The 14,115-nt window shown below is 39.1% G+C and overlaps 1 protein-coding gene across 2 annotated transcripts in view; it reads right to left on the reverse strand.

Moving 5' to 3' along the window:
* TTC29 (tetratricopeptide repeat domain 29) overlaps positions 1-14,115 on the reverse strand; it is a 1,168,725-nt gene that overhangs the window by 152,955 nt on the left and 1,001,655 nt on the right. Inside the window, exons 15-16 of one of the 2 annotated variants that reach the window (XM_086963296.1) lie at positions 10,838-10,882; positions 908-952 (exon numbers count right to left, since the gene is read on the reverse strand). The exons of the other annotated variant lie outside the window; for it this stretch is intronic. Coding sequence (XP_086819422.1) covers positions 908-952; positions 10,838-10,882 — 90 coding nt within the window. The remainder of the gene's footprint in view (positions 1-907; positions 953-10,837; positions 10,883-14,115) is intronic. 2 annotated transcript variants of the gene reach the window in all.

Genomic DNA, 14,115 nt, shown 5'->3' on the forward strand with positions numbered 1-14,115 from the left:
TGGTCCATGTATTAAGCCTCTAAGCCCAGCTTAATAGCAACAGAACATCAAGAATTCAGGAGGATTACCATGGAAAAAAAGTTCAACACATCCCAGAGATATTCCTGTCTTTTTCTGGAAAAGCACATTTCATTGTCAACTTTATATCCAAAGGAGTAGGGTTGGAATGCATACAATTGTACTACATAGATTAGATATTTAGCCGTTCTTTATCTAAAACATATTTGTTCTTGCTCAAGTAGTGGAAGTCTACTTTCAGAGCAGAGAAGCACATTCGGTCTGTGTCATAATTTACTGAATAGACCCTTGGATGCTAAAGCCACACTCTGCCAGCAAATCATAACGACAGTTCTTAGTTCATATGGATATACAGTTACTGTTACTTTATATGTATGAGCCAGAATGAGCAGTAGAGCCCCCATGGAGCAATGAAGGCCACACTGTATCTGTTGACTCAACAGAGAATTTCTTCTTAAGGATATGACTTGCTGAAATGAATCTTAGCCAAATGCTGTACGGATTATTATGGAACGATCATCACAGAAGTTGATCACATTCTTGTATCATTAAATTGTCTGCTGCTGGACATTGTTCCATGTGCTACTTGGGGTCTGAGTTGACACACAAGTAGATAATTCAGTATAAACTGGCAGCTATGTTCTTTCACCTATAATGAAGGACTCAATTATCTTATTGGTAAAATATATTTATGAAAGACAATTTTGCCATTTCAAGAAATGCAAAAAATTGCAGTTCAATAGAGTTGAGTTACTTTTCATGCTCTGGATCTGCATACAACATTTATGTAGAAGTAGCTCTAATATATAGGCTAGTACTGCACAGGCGATACATTCAGCTGTCGCCAATCATTAGATTAAGTAATTTTCTGATGGATCAAATCACTTACCAAGTTGCGATTCCGGTCCGTTAATGACAAGGTCAGCTTCTGTACCTGTGGATTTTAATGAAAGATGGTCAACTTTGAAGAGATCTAGACAAATGCACAAGAAAAATAGAAACTGTAATAGATTTCTGAAATACAGGCAGCAGATATTCTGACTATAGTGATATGAATGTGGGTGCAGAGCTGCTGGGTATGTGGGTGCATCCCCATGTGGGAAGGGCATTTAGTGTGAGTTTATCCATTTAATTATATTAAGTGCCTAAGAAGCAGTCTATGAAAAGTCCAAAGATGCAGCCAAGAATGAACAAGAAGATAAAGTACACACTTAATTACATTGCACCTTTGTGCATGAGTGAGACTCATTTTTGTTAACACATCAAGATACAATGAAATACACTTAAGCATGTAAACGATTTCTCATGGCTTGTGTTACCTCTTTAATGGATGAGCATCTTGCTGCAATATTTTTTAATCCAATATGATGCTTGCAATTGGTTATACATTCCACTATATATTGAAAGTAGTTTGGGTCAAAAACACTTTTAAATTTGAGATTTTTCCCACAAACAATTTTGTTTTTAAAGAGGCACAGATAATTTGTTTTTGCATTACTGAATTGGTTTTGTTGTTATAGAGGAAGATGTAAATTGTGCATGCCGAAAACTTTATAAGCAAAGACAAACAATGCGAAATTTGGACACGATTAGCTTCCTTTTCTGCAGACTTTTGTTTCAGAATCTTACTGCATGTTGATTAAGGCATACAAACAGAAAGCCTTGAAGCAAATGCATTTAGCGTTTTTCTCCAAGGCTTAACATTGACACTATTTGCTATCCTACAGCATACAAAATCATCCTCTATTTGTTTTTCTATCCATTCCCACTGAAATGATTGTGCCAATTCATAACAAATGTTTCAGGTAAGCAGGATATTACACAGTTTGGATAAAAGAATAATATGGATAATTGTTGATAATAATTTATCTTGTTTTGGTATTTGCTTTGCCACTTTCATGACTAATTTGGCTAAATGTTTTGCGTAAAAAATGAAAACAATATTATTCAAGTGATTTAACCACTAAAAAATATGGATGGTAGTGACACTCAAGGAATTTCATAGAGTATTTGTTTTTTAGTAGGTCTAACTGGCAGTATTACGGCGATGGCAACTCCTTCTACCCTTCCCGGTCCTGCAGAGCCAGGCACAGGAGGGGCGCCTCCCAATTTGGAATGCACAGAGGAGCGCAGCTGTCAATTACAGGTGAGCTTGATTTCCCCATCTCATGCATCATGGGGGCGAGTCGGAGTTGTCTCATTTTTATTAATTGGATTCAAATAACTCAGAAAACCTAGGTCCTCCAAACTGAACCGGTATATCAGATGGAGTTTTATGGGACCACGTCTTTTTCTCTTTCAGACCAGGCAGTCATAGACAAGGAGATTCGTAGTCTGTTGGCCAATTGTGCCACTTCCCTGGCATCTCAAAATCTGAGAGGTTTTTGCAGTACCATCTTCTTTGGTTGCCAAGCGGTGTGGGGATCACAAGCTGGTTTTCAACTTCAGGGACTTCAACAACTGGGTTTGTTACACCATTTCAAAATGGAGGGCATTCACCTTCTCAAGAGATCTCTTCAGAGAAGGCGACTGGATGTTACAGCTCAACCTGAAAGATGCCTACCTCATGGCTCCAATTTTTCTTCCTCACCACCAATATCTCCAGTTCCAATGATGGCAAATAATTTTGCCATTTTAGCCTGCAGCACAATAGCTCAGTGATTGCAGAACATCTCCCTAGGTCATTCCAAGGTGATTGCAGATTTCTGAAAGATTGCAGCAATTGGAGGTTATTTCCCATCATCTTTTGGTGGCTTCAACATCTGTGGAGTCCTTGCCAGAAAGATTTATTTGCATCTTGTCTGAATGCCCAGCATTCCCTAGTGTTCATTTGAAGGCTGGAACTTCTGGCCATGGCGACTGATGCTTTTCTTCAAGACTGGAGTCAAGGGTTATTGAACACCTTTACCCTGTTTCTAATGATTCCTCAAGCGGCAGCTAAGGTGTGGATTCAGCGTGGCAAATCTGGTCAGTGGGACCCCTCTCTGGAGATCTCAATCTTGGTTCCTAACTCTGATCGATCTTTCATGCAATCTTCCAAGACAAGTTCCTCTATTGGGAGAGCTCCAGAGGGACCCCTCAGGGAATCCACATCCCCTGGTTCTACAAGGGTTGCTTTGTCTCAAGGTGTGATGTCTTTCAAGAGATGCTGGAGCTTGATGGGGCTTTTGCAGCAAGCTGAGATGTTTGTTACCCAGTCTTGGCTTAACTCCTTCCATGCTCATGACGAGCTGAGTTCGTCATGAGCCACGGCGCTCCGGTGCTCATGACGAGCTCAGCTCGTCATGAGCCGTGGAACGCTCGAATGCGGGGATAATTCCCTTGCTGTGCTGAGCGTTCCACGGGAACGGGTGTGGTCATGACGAGCTGAGCTCGTCATGAGCACAGGAGCTCAGCTCGTCATGAGCATGCGGGCGCCGCACGCGCCCCCTCCCCCCAAGCACAGCGGGAAAACAACCCCCACAGCGAAGGGGTTAACAGCACCCAAGTGATATCCTATGGCATGGTGTTGATGGGTCAGTTGGTGTAATCCAGATGGCCTTGATCCTGTGGAGGCAGACCTGTCCCAGGTAGTGAATTTCCTGTCAACTCTTGCAGCAGAAGGTATGGCTTAGCGATTTGATTTGATTTAGGATTTCTAGAGCGCGTAGCTACCCTCGGGCGTCCCAGCGCTATCATAAAAGCGATCTGTGAATGATTTTCATTTAACAATTTCTGCCAGCAATAATTCCCTGAATGGTAAACCGATCGGAGAACATCCTTTGATTTGCAGGATCATGTGTGGCATCCAAGTCTCGAAATTACTGAGGCCTCATTATTCTATGATTTGGGATGTAAATGTGGTGCTTAGGTCATAAAATACTGGCCAGAGAACTCCCTCCTATCACGTAAGAATTTGTTAACTAAACTGACTACCCTTCTTTGTCTCATCTCCTGCTGCAGTCTTGGATGTCAAAGCTCTCAACGTTGCAGGTAAAGTGTTTACTCCAGAATGAGTTTCTTTCCAACTTTCCAGGTGCACAAAAATATTTACTATTTCTATTCCAGCTCTCCTGACAAACCTCAGTTGTGTGTTGTTCAATGCCTTTAAACTTAGGAGCTGGCATCTCTATGGATCAGATGTGATCATTTGAGACAAATGGGGACTGTTCTGCGGAAACCCTTTCATTCGGTGGCCTCTGCCATGTTGGGTCAAATGGTTGCTACAGGAAAAGAGGGCAATGTGTCTGTGTTTGGTGCGCATTCAGTAAGGGAAGCTGTAGAATTTAAGTCCTTGGTATTGGGGTCTCGTTTAGAGGACATCATGAGAGTGGCTGATTGGTCAGCAGACTCTACTTTTAAACACTTTGGTTATAAACCTATTGTAAATATTGCATCTATGGTGGTGGATCAGCTTTAAACAAGCATAATATGAACCTCAGGTCCTCACACAGAATGAAAGATTTTCAAGCATTCATGTCAAGAACTTTCAATTCTATTAAGGACAAAGAGGCAAGGATTATCCCACCTGCACAGTTTATCAATTTATCAATGTGAGAGATTGCATTGTTGATGAAAAGGAAGAAAAGGCCTTGTTTTATCAGTTTCCGGTGGCACAATCATTATCTCCATGTGTTAATAGGTGTCAGAGGAGTAACAGTGGTACCAAAAGAACATAAAGAAAAAACAGCCATCTCATTGGCCACAGGCTATAGACATAAGCATAAACCAATTTCGTGAACACAATTTATACATCGCCATTTTACAGAAACCACAGATTCCATCTCGCTCATTGCTTTAGACCAAACTTCACATCAGCAGGTACCTACAACTCCAACCATAGGCCCTACCCCTAATGGAATATCACAAGATGACAATTTGTTATTTGTGTCATAAACATCTACAACAGCATATTTCACTAACGCCTGTCTGTACTTTTTAAAAAACCTTTTCAGACAGGCAAAAAAATTCATCAATATCCGCAATGTAACTTGCACTTGTACAATCAGGTTTTCTATAGGGGCCTAACTAGTCAGTACTCTATGGACACAAGTAGCATGTGAAATGACCGGCAGACAATTCAACCCAAGCAGGTTGCTTGGGTGGAGCTGCATAAAGCACATCAGTGAGAAGAAGATGTTGATTCTTTACCAGATGAACTACTCTGGCAACCAAGAAGAGGAACATGATAAATATGTGCAGTATTTAGCAACAAACTGCAAACAATGTATGAAGGTCGTGGTTTCTGGTGACACTAACAAAAGAAATGTTTGCAAAAGCTATGCAGAACCACTTGAAACACCAACATAAATTCTTTAACAGAATAAAATAAGTAATAGAAAAAAGTTCATTGCTAAATAAAAATCAACCACAAAAATAATTAAAAGGTCCAAAGAAGTAATTCATCATTGTAAAAACAATACAAAAATGCTTTCAAACTAAGAAAAGTTCCAGCGCCAGGAAACCTGCAAGGTATCAGCTGCGCTATACAAATACTTTAAATAAATAAATATAAATAAAGAAAATGTATGAAAAAATTCAAAACAGTCAAGCTGACCAGAGGCTAACCCTGTATTCAAACTCCTCTGCATACAGATGCAAGTTGTGTGTATAGGGCGTTGTTGAGGTTTTATGCCTTCCGAAGGCCGCTTGCAGTAGGGTTGTCTGCATGAAGAACATTTTACACAGACTAAACTTAGAATCTGATTTAAAAAAGCAGACATTCACTGAAAAAAACAAAGGCTAAAGTGCTGTTCTAGTACGTGAACAAATGAGGCAAGAACTAATGTTTAAAACCCCAAAGACAACTGGAATTATCCAGTTTCAGTTTAGTTAACTGACTATAACTTGAACTCCTGTCATGCATTGCTTATGACCTCACATATTCCATCCATCATGGCATGCTATCTGACACTGATGAGGACACCACTGATGACACCATCCATGTCACTGCTATTCACATTACTCAAAAAATAATGACGTCAGTTTACATCATATTTGTTTTAAAAGGACCTACAGTCGTATGGAGTATAGGATTACGATGTCTACACAAGTGGGTTGACAAAATAGAAATATGGTAGGGCCTGGAGCTAAGTCTGGCTGTGCATGCTGAAAGTTATATGGGGCGTACTTTACCTGCCAGTAAAGTTTTTGAAGTACTCCATGTAAAATAAGGTAACATCTTAGTGCACTTGGTGTACGTTGCAGAGGAATGTTGCTAAATGAGATGTTGCTTAAAGCCAAAGCCTGTTGCAAAAAATCTGAGAGAAAAGCCAAGCTTCTGTTCACAACAATGGATGTCAGGACACTTGCTCATGTTAAACAGTTCTTTTTCACTGCTCCAGACAGATTCCATGTAAATGGGATGTTTATAGGATGTGGATGTTTATTTCCAGAACTTCGCTGAAAGGTTTGAGGCACTGAACATTGGGACACACTCTGGGGTTGTAAGCATGGCGCTAAGGTTGTATGCCAGTCTACTCATCTCACGAGTGTGTAATGTATTTTACCAAACTACAGAGGGCTGTCCATAGGGTCTGGCTGAAGATGTCATATCCATGGCTAATGATTATCTATCAACCTCTTGACACACCAATGGTCCCAAAGCCAGTTACACTGAGGGGACCAAGACACTGTACAGCTGGGGTAGGCCAAAGGACTGGCCTTCAGCCAGGCCCTGCACCCAACCTGTTACAGATGACCAACCCATGCTACACATGGCAGAAGGCCCTCTGGAAATAATTTCACTGGTTCCTGTGAAAAATTAGTTTTCTTACCAATGCATCATGTGCAATAAAACACCCAAATATGTAATAAATTATTAACTCCCAAAAACAGAAATGTAATTATCGCACACTAACAGAACTCACAATAAATAAAGGGACTAAGATGTAGCCAGGATGCAAGTCGTACTACTAAATTGAGCTAACACATTTTGGTTTGTATTTATCTCTCACTGTTAGGAGGTGAGAGGGAGGTCATGGGGAGATTCTGGACAGAGAATCACGAAGCCCAGAATGAATGTGTAAAAGGCACATTTCCCACCAGTCCTGAGATGACAGTCTATCTCTTGTTGCACAAACTAGTTCTAACATATTGTCTGGTGGAGTTGCTTTTACTAGCCAGGTACTCAACCCTGGGTTACTTTGGTGACCAGATATCAGTAAGAGTTGACTGTTTCTCCCATTGGATTAGAGACAATCAGGAGACCTAGCAGAAGCGCTGCACTGTCAGATTTAAAATAAAGCCCTAAACTAATTTTAATCGACACAGACACACTGGTGATTTTTTGTAAAACACCCATGTACGTTGCAGACGAATGTTGCTAAATGGGTTGTTGTTTACAGTCAAAGCCTTTTGCAGAAAATCTGTGAGAAAACCCAAGCTTCTGTTCACCGCTGATGATCCAACAATGGACATGTGCTCAAGTTAAACAGTTGCTGTTCAGTACTACAGACAGATTCCATGTAAACTGGATGTTTATAAGGTGTGGATGTTTATTTCTAGAACTTTCTCGAAACTTTTGAGGGATTGAACACTGTGGCGCACTTAGAGGTGGTTTAACTCAAACTGTTAGCTCTAAGGTTGTATGCCAGTCTGCTCATCTCAGGAGTGTGTAGTGTATTTTACCAAACTACAGAGGGCTGTCCATAGGGCCTGGATGTAGATGTCATATCCGTGACTAATCATGATCTGTCAACCTCTTGACTCACAAAAGGTCCCAAAGCCAGTTACATTGAGGGGACCAAGACAAGGTACACCTGGGGTAGGCCAGAGGACTAGCCTTCAGCCAAGCCCTGCACCCAACGTGTCACAGCTACCAACCCCTGCTGCACACAACAAATGCCATTTGGAAATGTTTCTGTATTTCACTGGTTCCTGTGAAAAATGAGTTTTCCTACCAATGCATCTTGTGCAGTAAAGCACCCATACATGTAATAAATTAATTACCGTCAGAAAAAAAGAAAATAAATTATCGCACACTAACAGAAATCACAATAAATATAGGGACTAAGATGTAGTCAGGATGGAAGTCAGACTGCTAACTTGAGCTAACACATTTTAGTTTGTTTTAGCCCTGGTTGGAATGAGGTGGATGAGTGGTCATGGGGAAGATGGTTGATAGAAAATTCCCAAGCCCGGAATGAATGTGTAAAAGGCACATTTCTCACCAGCCCTGAGAGGTCAGCCTACCTCTTGTTGCACACGCTAGTGCTAACATATTTGTCTGGTGAAGTTGCTTCCACTAGTCAGGTAGTCAATCCTAGGAAGCTTTGGTGGCCTGATATCTGTAGGAGTTGGCTGCTTCTCCTGTTGGATTAGAGGGAATCAGGAGATGTAGTAGGAGTAATGTACTGCCAGATTTAAAATAGAGGCCTAAGCTCATTTTTTATCAACACAGACACACTGGTGATTTGTTGTAAAAACAACCTATCTGCACCCTCCTTGTTGTCCTATTAATATTTTAAATTGATTGGTGAGATGCAGCAAGATCTAACAATATAGTGGGTGTTTCTCCCTGAAAATCTATATTCACCACACAAGTTTGTGAAACGATCTTGTGGTGAATTGGTGGCATATGTTTATTTCAGTATATTGACCCCTGCACACAAATCCCTAGGTAGATATGCAAGGAAAACAAATAAACTGAGTAAAAAAATGTTTTAACTTGAGGATAGAGAATACCATAATAGAATTGTAAAGGTTAATAAGAAACAGGAATGAATGCAGTTAAGGGATACAAGAATTGGGGAGAGAACTGTAACTATAAAGAAAGTATTACATTCACAATTTTTAACTTAATAGAAATGGAATAATTAGTATAAAACATTAAGAGGGTGCTGGGGAGTCTCTCATGTAGATAAATAAAATATAGAATGATATACGATAGTAATCATAATATAATACTAGTAGAAATTATATTGAACACAAAAGAAAATATTGAAAATATCAACATTTATGTCAGAATAAAGTGAAACGAATAATCCAAAATGAATATAACAATAATAAAATTGGTTCTCAATACTGACCAGACTATGAATAATCACATAGAATATAGAAAAGTAATTATTGCTCTTAAAGAAATAATGGGGAATCACAGAAATGCTCAATAATAGGCTAGAGTTGATCGTAAGAAGAGTGATCAGGGAGATGAAGGATGTAGCTTACCCCATTGGCAATATTTCTGCCTTAAAGTACATATTCACTTTAAAGCTTGCTGGAAAAAGTACTTGAAGGTTCCAAATTCGAAATACTCATGAATAATGAAGTACTACACTATATTATTTGAATGTAGAATTTTAGAACATGCACACTTGCTTTGTAAAAAAGCACATTCCCTCTGCTGGATGGACCGATTTTTTAATCAATACGCGGCTAGGTGCCGATATCAAAAGGCACCAATTGTAATTAGAACATTTTGTTTCTGATTACCTTTTATGGAGAGAATGCTATGCCAACACTGATTGCATTTCCCTAGTAAAAGTATAGATCGTAGAAATAATGCATTCCATTTTTAAGTGATGTTTGTCAAAACTTTGGTCCATGTTTTCATCCTCCAAGTCCAGCTTAACATCAAATACAGCATAGAGAATTCAGAAGTATTACCATGGAAAATAGTTCAACACAGTTATTACTGTAAGTGACTTAAACTATATACAACTCTTCAATTACATCCCAGTCTTTTTCTGGAAAAGCATGTTTCATTGGCAACTTTATATAAAAAGGAGTAGGGTTGGAATACATAGAATTGTGCAACATAGATTAGATATTTAGTTGTTCTTTGTGGAGAAGTGTGGCTCACTGGTTAGAGGAGGCAGACCTGGAAGCAGAGGTCAGCCCGGGACTAGGGTTCAATTCCCGGCTCGGCGGGGTCTTGAGTCCTAAAATGTCCATGGACTTGACAATTCTCGCTCCGGTGTCTACTCGATTCACGGGTTCACACTCTGCGACTCTGGGCAACAGCTTGCTTAATCTCCACAACGGCCCCTTGCGGCGGGATGCCTGGCTTTCATCTTGCGGATACCCTGCCGGGGTTATCTCACAAGGGAATACCAGGACGGGTTCCCTAAGCAAGCGCTTAGAAACCGCTTGGTGATTTGCGCTATATAAATTATTGTACATTTACATTTATCTAAACAATATTTGTTCTTAATATTTGTTCTTGGCCAAGTAGTGAAAGTCTATGTTGAGAGAAGACAGCACATTCGATCTGTGTCATAAATTACTGAATAGGACCCTTGGATACTAAAGCCACCTTCTGCCAACAAATCACTAAGACTGATGTTGGTTCATATGAATATACAGTAACTGTTACTTTACATTTACAAGCCAACATGAGCAGTAGAGCTCCAATGGAGATATGAAGGCCACACTGTATCTGTTGACTCAACAGAGAATTTCTTCTTAAGGATATGACTTACTGAAATGCAAAGTAGGGATTATTATAGAACGGTCAACACAGAAAATGATCACATTCGTATATCATTAAATTGCCTGCTGCAGGCCATTGTTCCATGTGCCATTCAGGGTCTGAGCTGACACACAGGTAGATAATTCAATTTAAACTGGCAGCTATGTTCTTTCTCCTATGCTTTCACCTATGCTGAATGACTCAATTAACTGATAGGTAAAATATATTCATGAAAGCCAACTTTGCCATTTTAAAGGAATGGCACAAAATTGCACATCAATAGCATTGAGTTACTTTTGATGCTCAATATTTACATACAACACTTATTTAGAAGTAGTCCTAACATATAGAATGGGACTGCACAGGTATTTAATCAAACTATGGACAATCATGCGATTAAGTTGTTTTCTGGTGGATTAAGTCACTTACCAAGTTGTGATTCTTCTCCGTTAATGACGAGGTCAGCTTCTGTACCTATGGATTGTAAAAGAAGATGGTCGACTTTAAAGCGATCTGGATGAATGTACCAAAAAAATGGAAACTGTAAAAGAAATCTGGAATACAGGCACAGATTTTCCTACTACAGTGTTACGAATGTGGGTGCAGAGCTACTGTGGATGTGGGTGCATCCCCATGCGTGAAGGGCACTTAGTGTGATTTTATTCATTTAATTTTATTAAGTGCCTAAAAAGCAGTCTATAAAAGGTCCAACAATGCAGCCAAGAATGAACAAGAAGATAAAGTTCACAATTAACTACATTAAACCGTTGTGCATGAGTGAGACCCTGGTACTACATCAAGAAACAATGAAAATACACTTAAGCATGTAAACGATATCTCATGGTTTGTGTTACCTCTGCAATAGATCAGCAGATTTCTGCAATATTTATCATCAAAGAGGATGCTTGCAATTTGCGTATACATTTCACAATATATTGAATGTAGTTTGTAGTTTAAATTTTAGATTTTTTCTAACAACCAAAAAATAGGTAAAAGAGGACACAGACAAACTTTCTTCTTATTACTGATTTGGTGGTGTTCTTACAGAGGAAGACATTTACATTTTGCATGCAAAAAACTTCTTAAACAAAGACAAACAATGCCAAATGTGGACACAATAAGCTTCCTTTTCACATTCTTTTGGTTCAGACCTTACTGTATGTTGATTAAGACATAATGCCTTGAAGCAAATACATTTGGCTTTTCTCTCCAAGGCTTAACATTGACACTATTTGCTATCCCACTTCAAAGAAATTGATCCATTATTTTATTTCTATCCATCCCCACTGAAATAAGTGCTAATTCACAACAAAGGTTAAAGCTAAACAGGATATTACACAGTAGGGATAAAATAATATTATACATAATTGTTGATACAAATGAATCTTCTTTTTGGTATTCGGTTTACAACTTTCATGATTAATGTGGTTAAATATGTTTTGAGGAAAAAAGAAAACAATATTATTTAAGTGATTTAACTACTAGGTAATATGGATAGTAGTGCTACTCAAGGGATTCCATAGAGTATTTGTTTTGTAGTAGTACCAACAAAATATTTTACTGATTTCCTGAGAAAATGTAATTGTCTTAAAGCCTTTTGGTTTCAGGATCTATCGCACAGCAGTGAAATTACATACATTTAATTGATCCAAATACATACACTGTGATATTCATTCTTTGTTCACTGTGTGCTCTATAAACAACAATTTCAAAGTGGAGTGGAAGGCAGGATTAACAGGTTTGCTATATAAAAGCTAAAAAAACTGTTTTTGTGCATTTTTACTTAAAGAGATAGTCTATCAAAGGAACATTTTACAAAAAAGACCAGCTTCCCAAATAGCAGTATTTAAAATAGGCGGACACTAAAAGGCTGGACGCACACGAATACAGAGGAGGAGGTGTAGCTGAAACAACAAATGATGCACAGAGCTTTCATTTGCAGTATCCAACTAAAATACCAATGTAGTCACGATCACAGCCATATGCTTTCCTAAAAGACAAGCTGCAAGTTTTTGGATTAACTAAAATGTGGCCATTAAATATCCAGAACAGCGCATAAGCTTACCATAAAAGTGTGTTCTTTATTATGACAGAAATGGCTTTGGTCCAGCTCTCTTGTGTAGGTAGTTTAAGATCTTACTTGAGCACTCTTATGATAAAGAGAGAGGGAAGACACTGCCTTAACTGCAGATTCTTTGTTCAACTTAGGACCTAAATTAAACATTTCTTGAGCTGGGGAAGGGCACTTGCTTATCTCATCAAAAGGTAGATCTGAAATGCCACAGTCTTACTTGGTCATGTACTTGTCATTCTGTAGCTTGGGGTCTCTGGTGTCCCATACAGCCCATGACTTCATAGAGGCCTGGCTTGAAATTCATCACCGTGATGCTCAGATTTTCTGGTCTTGCAGCATTAAGAGGTACGTGTTAAATTGCACATGTAGAACAGGGGGGCATAAAATCTGATGAGGCAATCCAGAGGCTCAATGTAGACATAATGAACCACAATGGATGACTCAGCGAATAATTGCAAACTCAAAAACATTATAGCCTCCCTTAAGCTGCCTCCCCTAACACTTCTAGTCACATATTGTTCAGAAAATCATAAAACCTTTGGTCTATTTTGTATGAAGTAGCAGAGACTGAACTTTTTAACACAATCTCCAAGCTCAAGCCCAGCACATTTCTGAGGTCTCATAGGGGTCGTCCTAGATCAAGATCCAAGGCTACATTTCCTAAACAACTGGACCAGCTTCATACATAGGGCTTTCGTAATGGATATTTGTTAATTTTCTTAAGTAGTACATGTCTCTCTTCCCTTAAAAATTGCTGAACCTAACCGAAAAGATCCTAACCAACTTCTGTCCTCTCTCTGGTCTCTCCCTCCTGGCTAGAACCTGTGGGAACCTCCAACAAAAACAGCTTCATAGCGAAATTAATCCTTTGGATGATCATAAAGAAACAGACATATTTGAAATCACTGATCATGCCTTACACATCGTTAAAATCTGTGACTCATGCCTATTGAGTCGGTGTGATCTATCAGTGGATCAGTGGCTTTTAACACGGTTGACTTTAGCACCTTTTTACAAACGTTGAGAAAACAAATGTGGTTTGAAGCCAGAGTACCAAAATGGTTTGTTTTGCCTCGTATAAATTGCCCTGTACAGATTAAAGTTGAGGCTTTTCCATTCTGTTATTACAAGGAGTACCTCAAGTTTCTAAGTAGCTCATTCTCTCATTCCACTGTTTTTTGAACCCCTTGGAGCCTTCTTTAAGCATATACTTTACACCAATATGCCAACAATATACAACTCTTTTTTTTTTATCTTGATGACAACCCTAATCTGCCAAGATACTTGATCACATCCAATACTTGATGACACAACACCACCTAAAATGCACCTGTGAGAGTTTTGCTCATCCCACCGTACCATTCGTTTCCACAATTTAAAATTAGCTTGACTTTAGGACATCTTAGAATGCACAAAGACCATCATTAAAAGTTCCAAATCTCTTGACTTCATTCTAGATATGCTCTAGACATTCTCAACTGACATAAATACATCATCATAGCCAAGACTGCAGACAATTATCTGAAACTGATACATGGGATAAAAGCTTTTATTACGGAACAATACCTTGAGAAAATGGTCCCAGCATTGCTTCTCTCAAGACTGTATGACGGTAATTCTAGTCTGTTGGACA

This window comes from Lissotriton vulgaris, chromosome 3_1, assembly GCF_964263255.1.
Source record: "Lissotriton vulgaris chromosome 3_1, aLisVul1.2, whole genome shotgun sequence".
Classification (NCBI taxonomy): Eukaryota; Metazoa; Chordata; class Amphibia; order Caudata; family Salamandridae; genus Lissotriton; species Lissotriton vulgaris.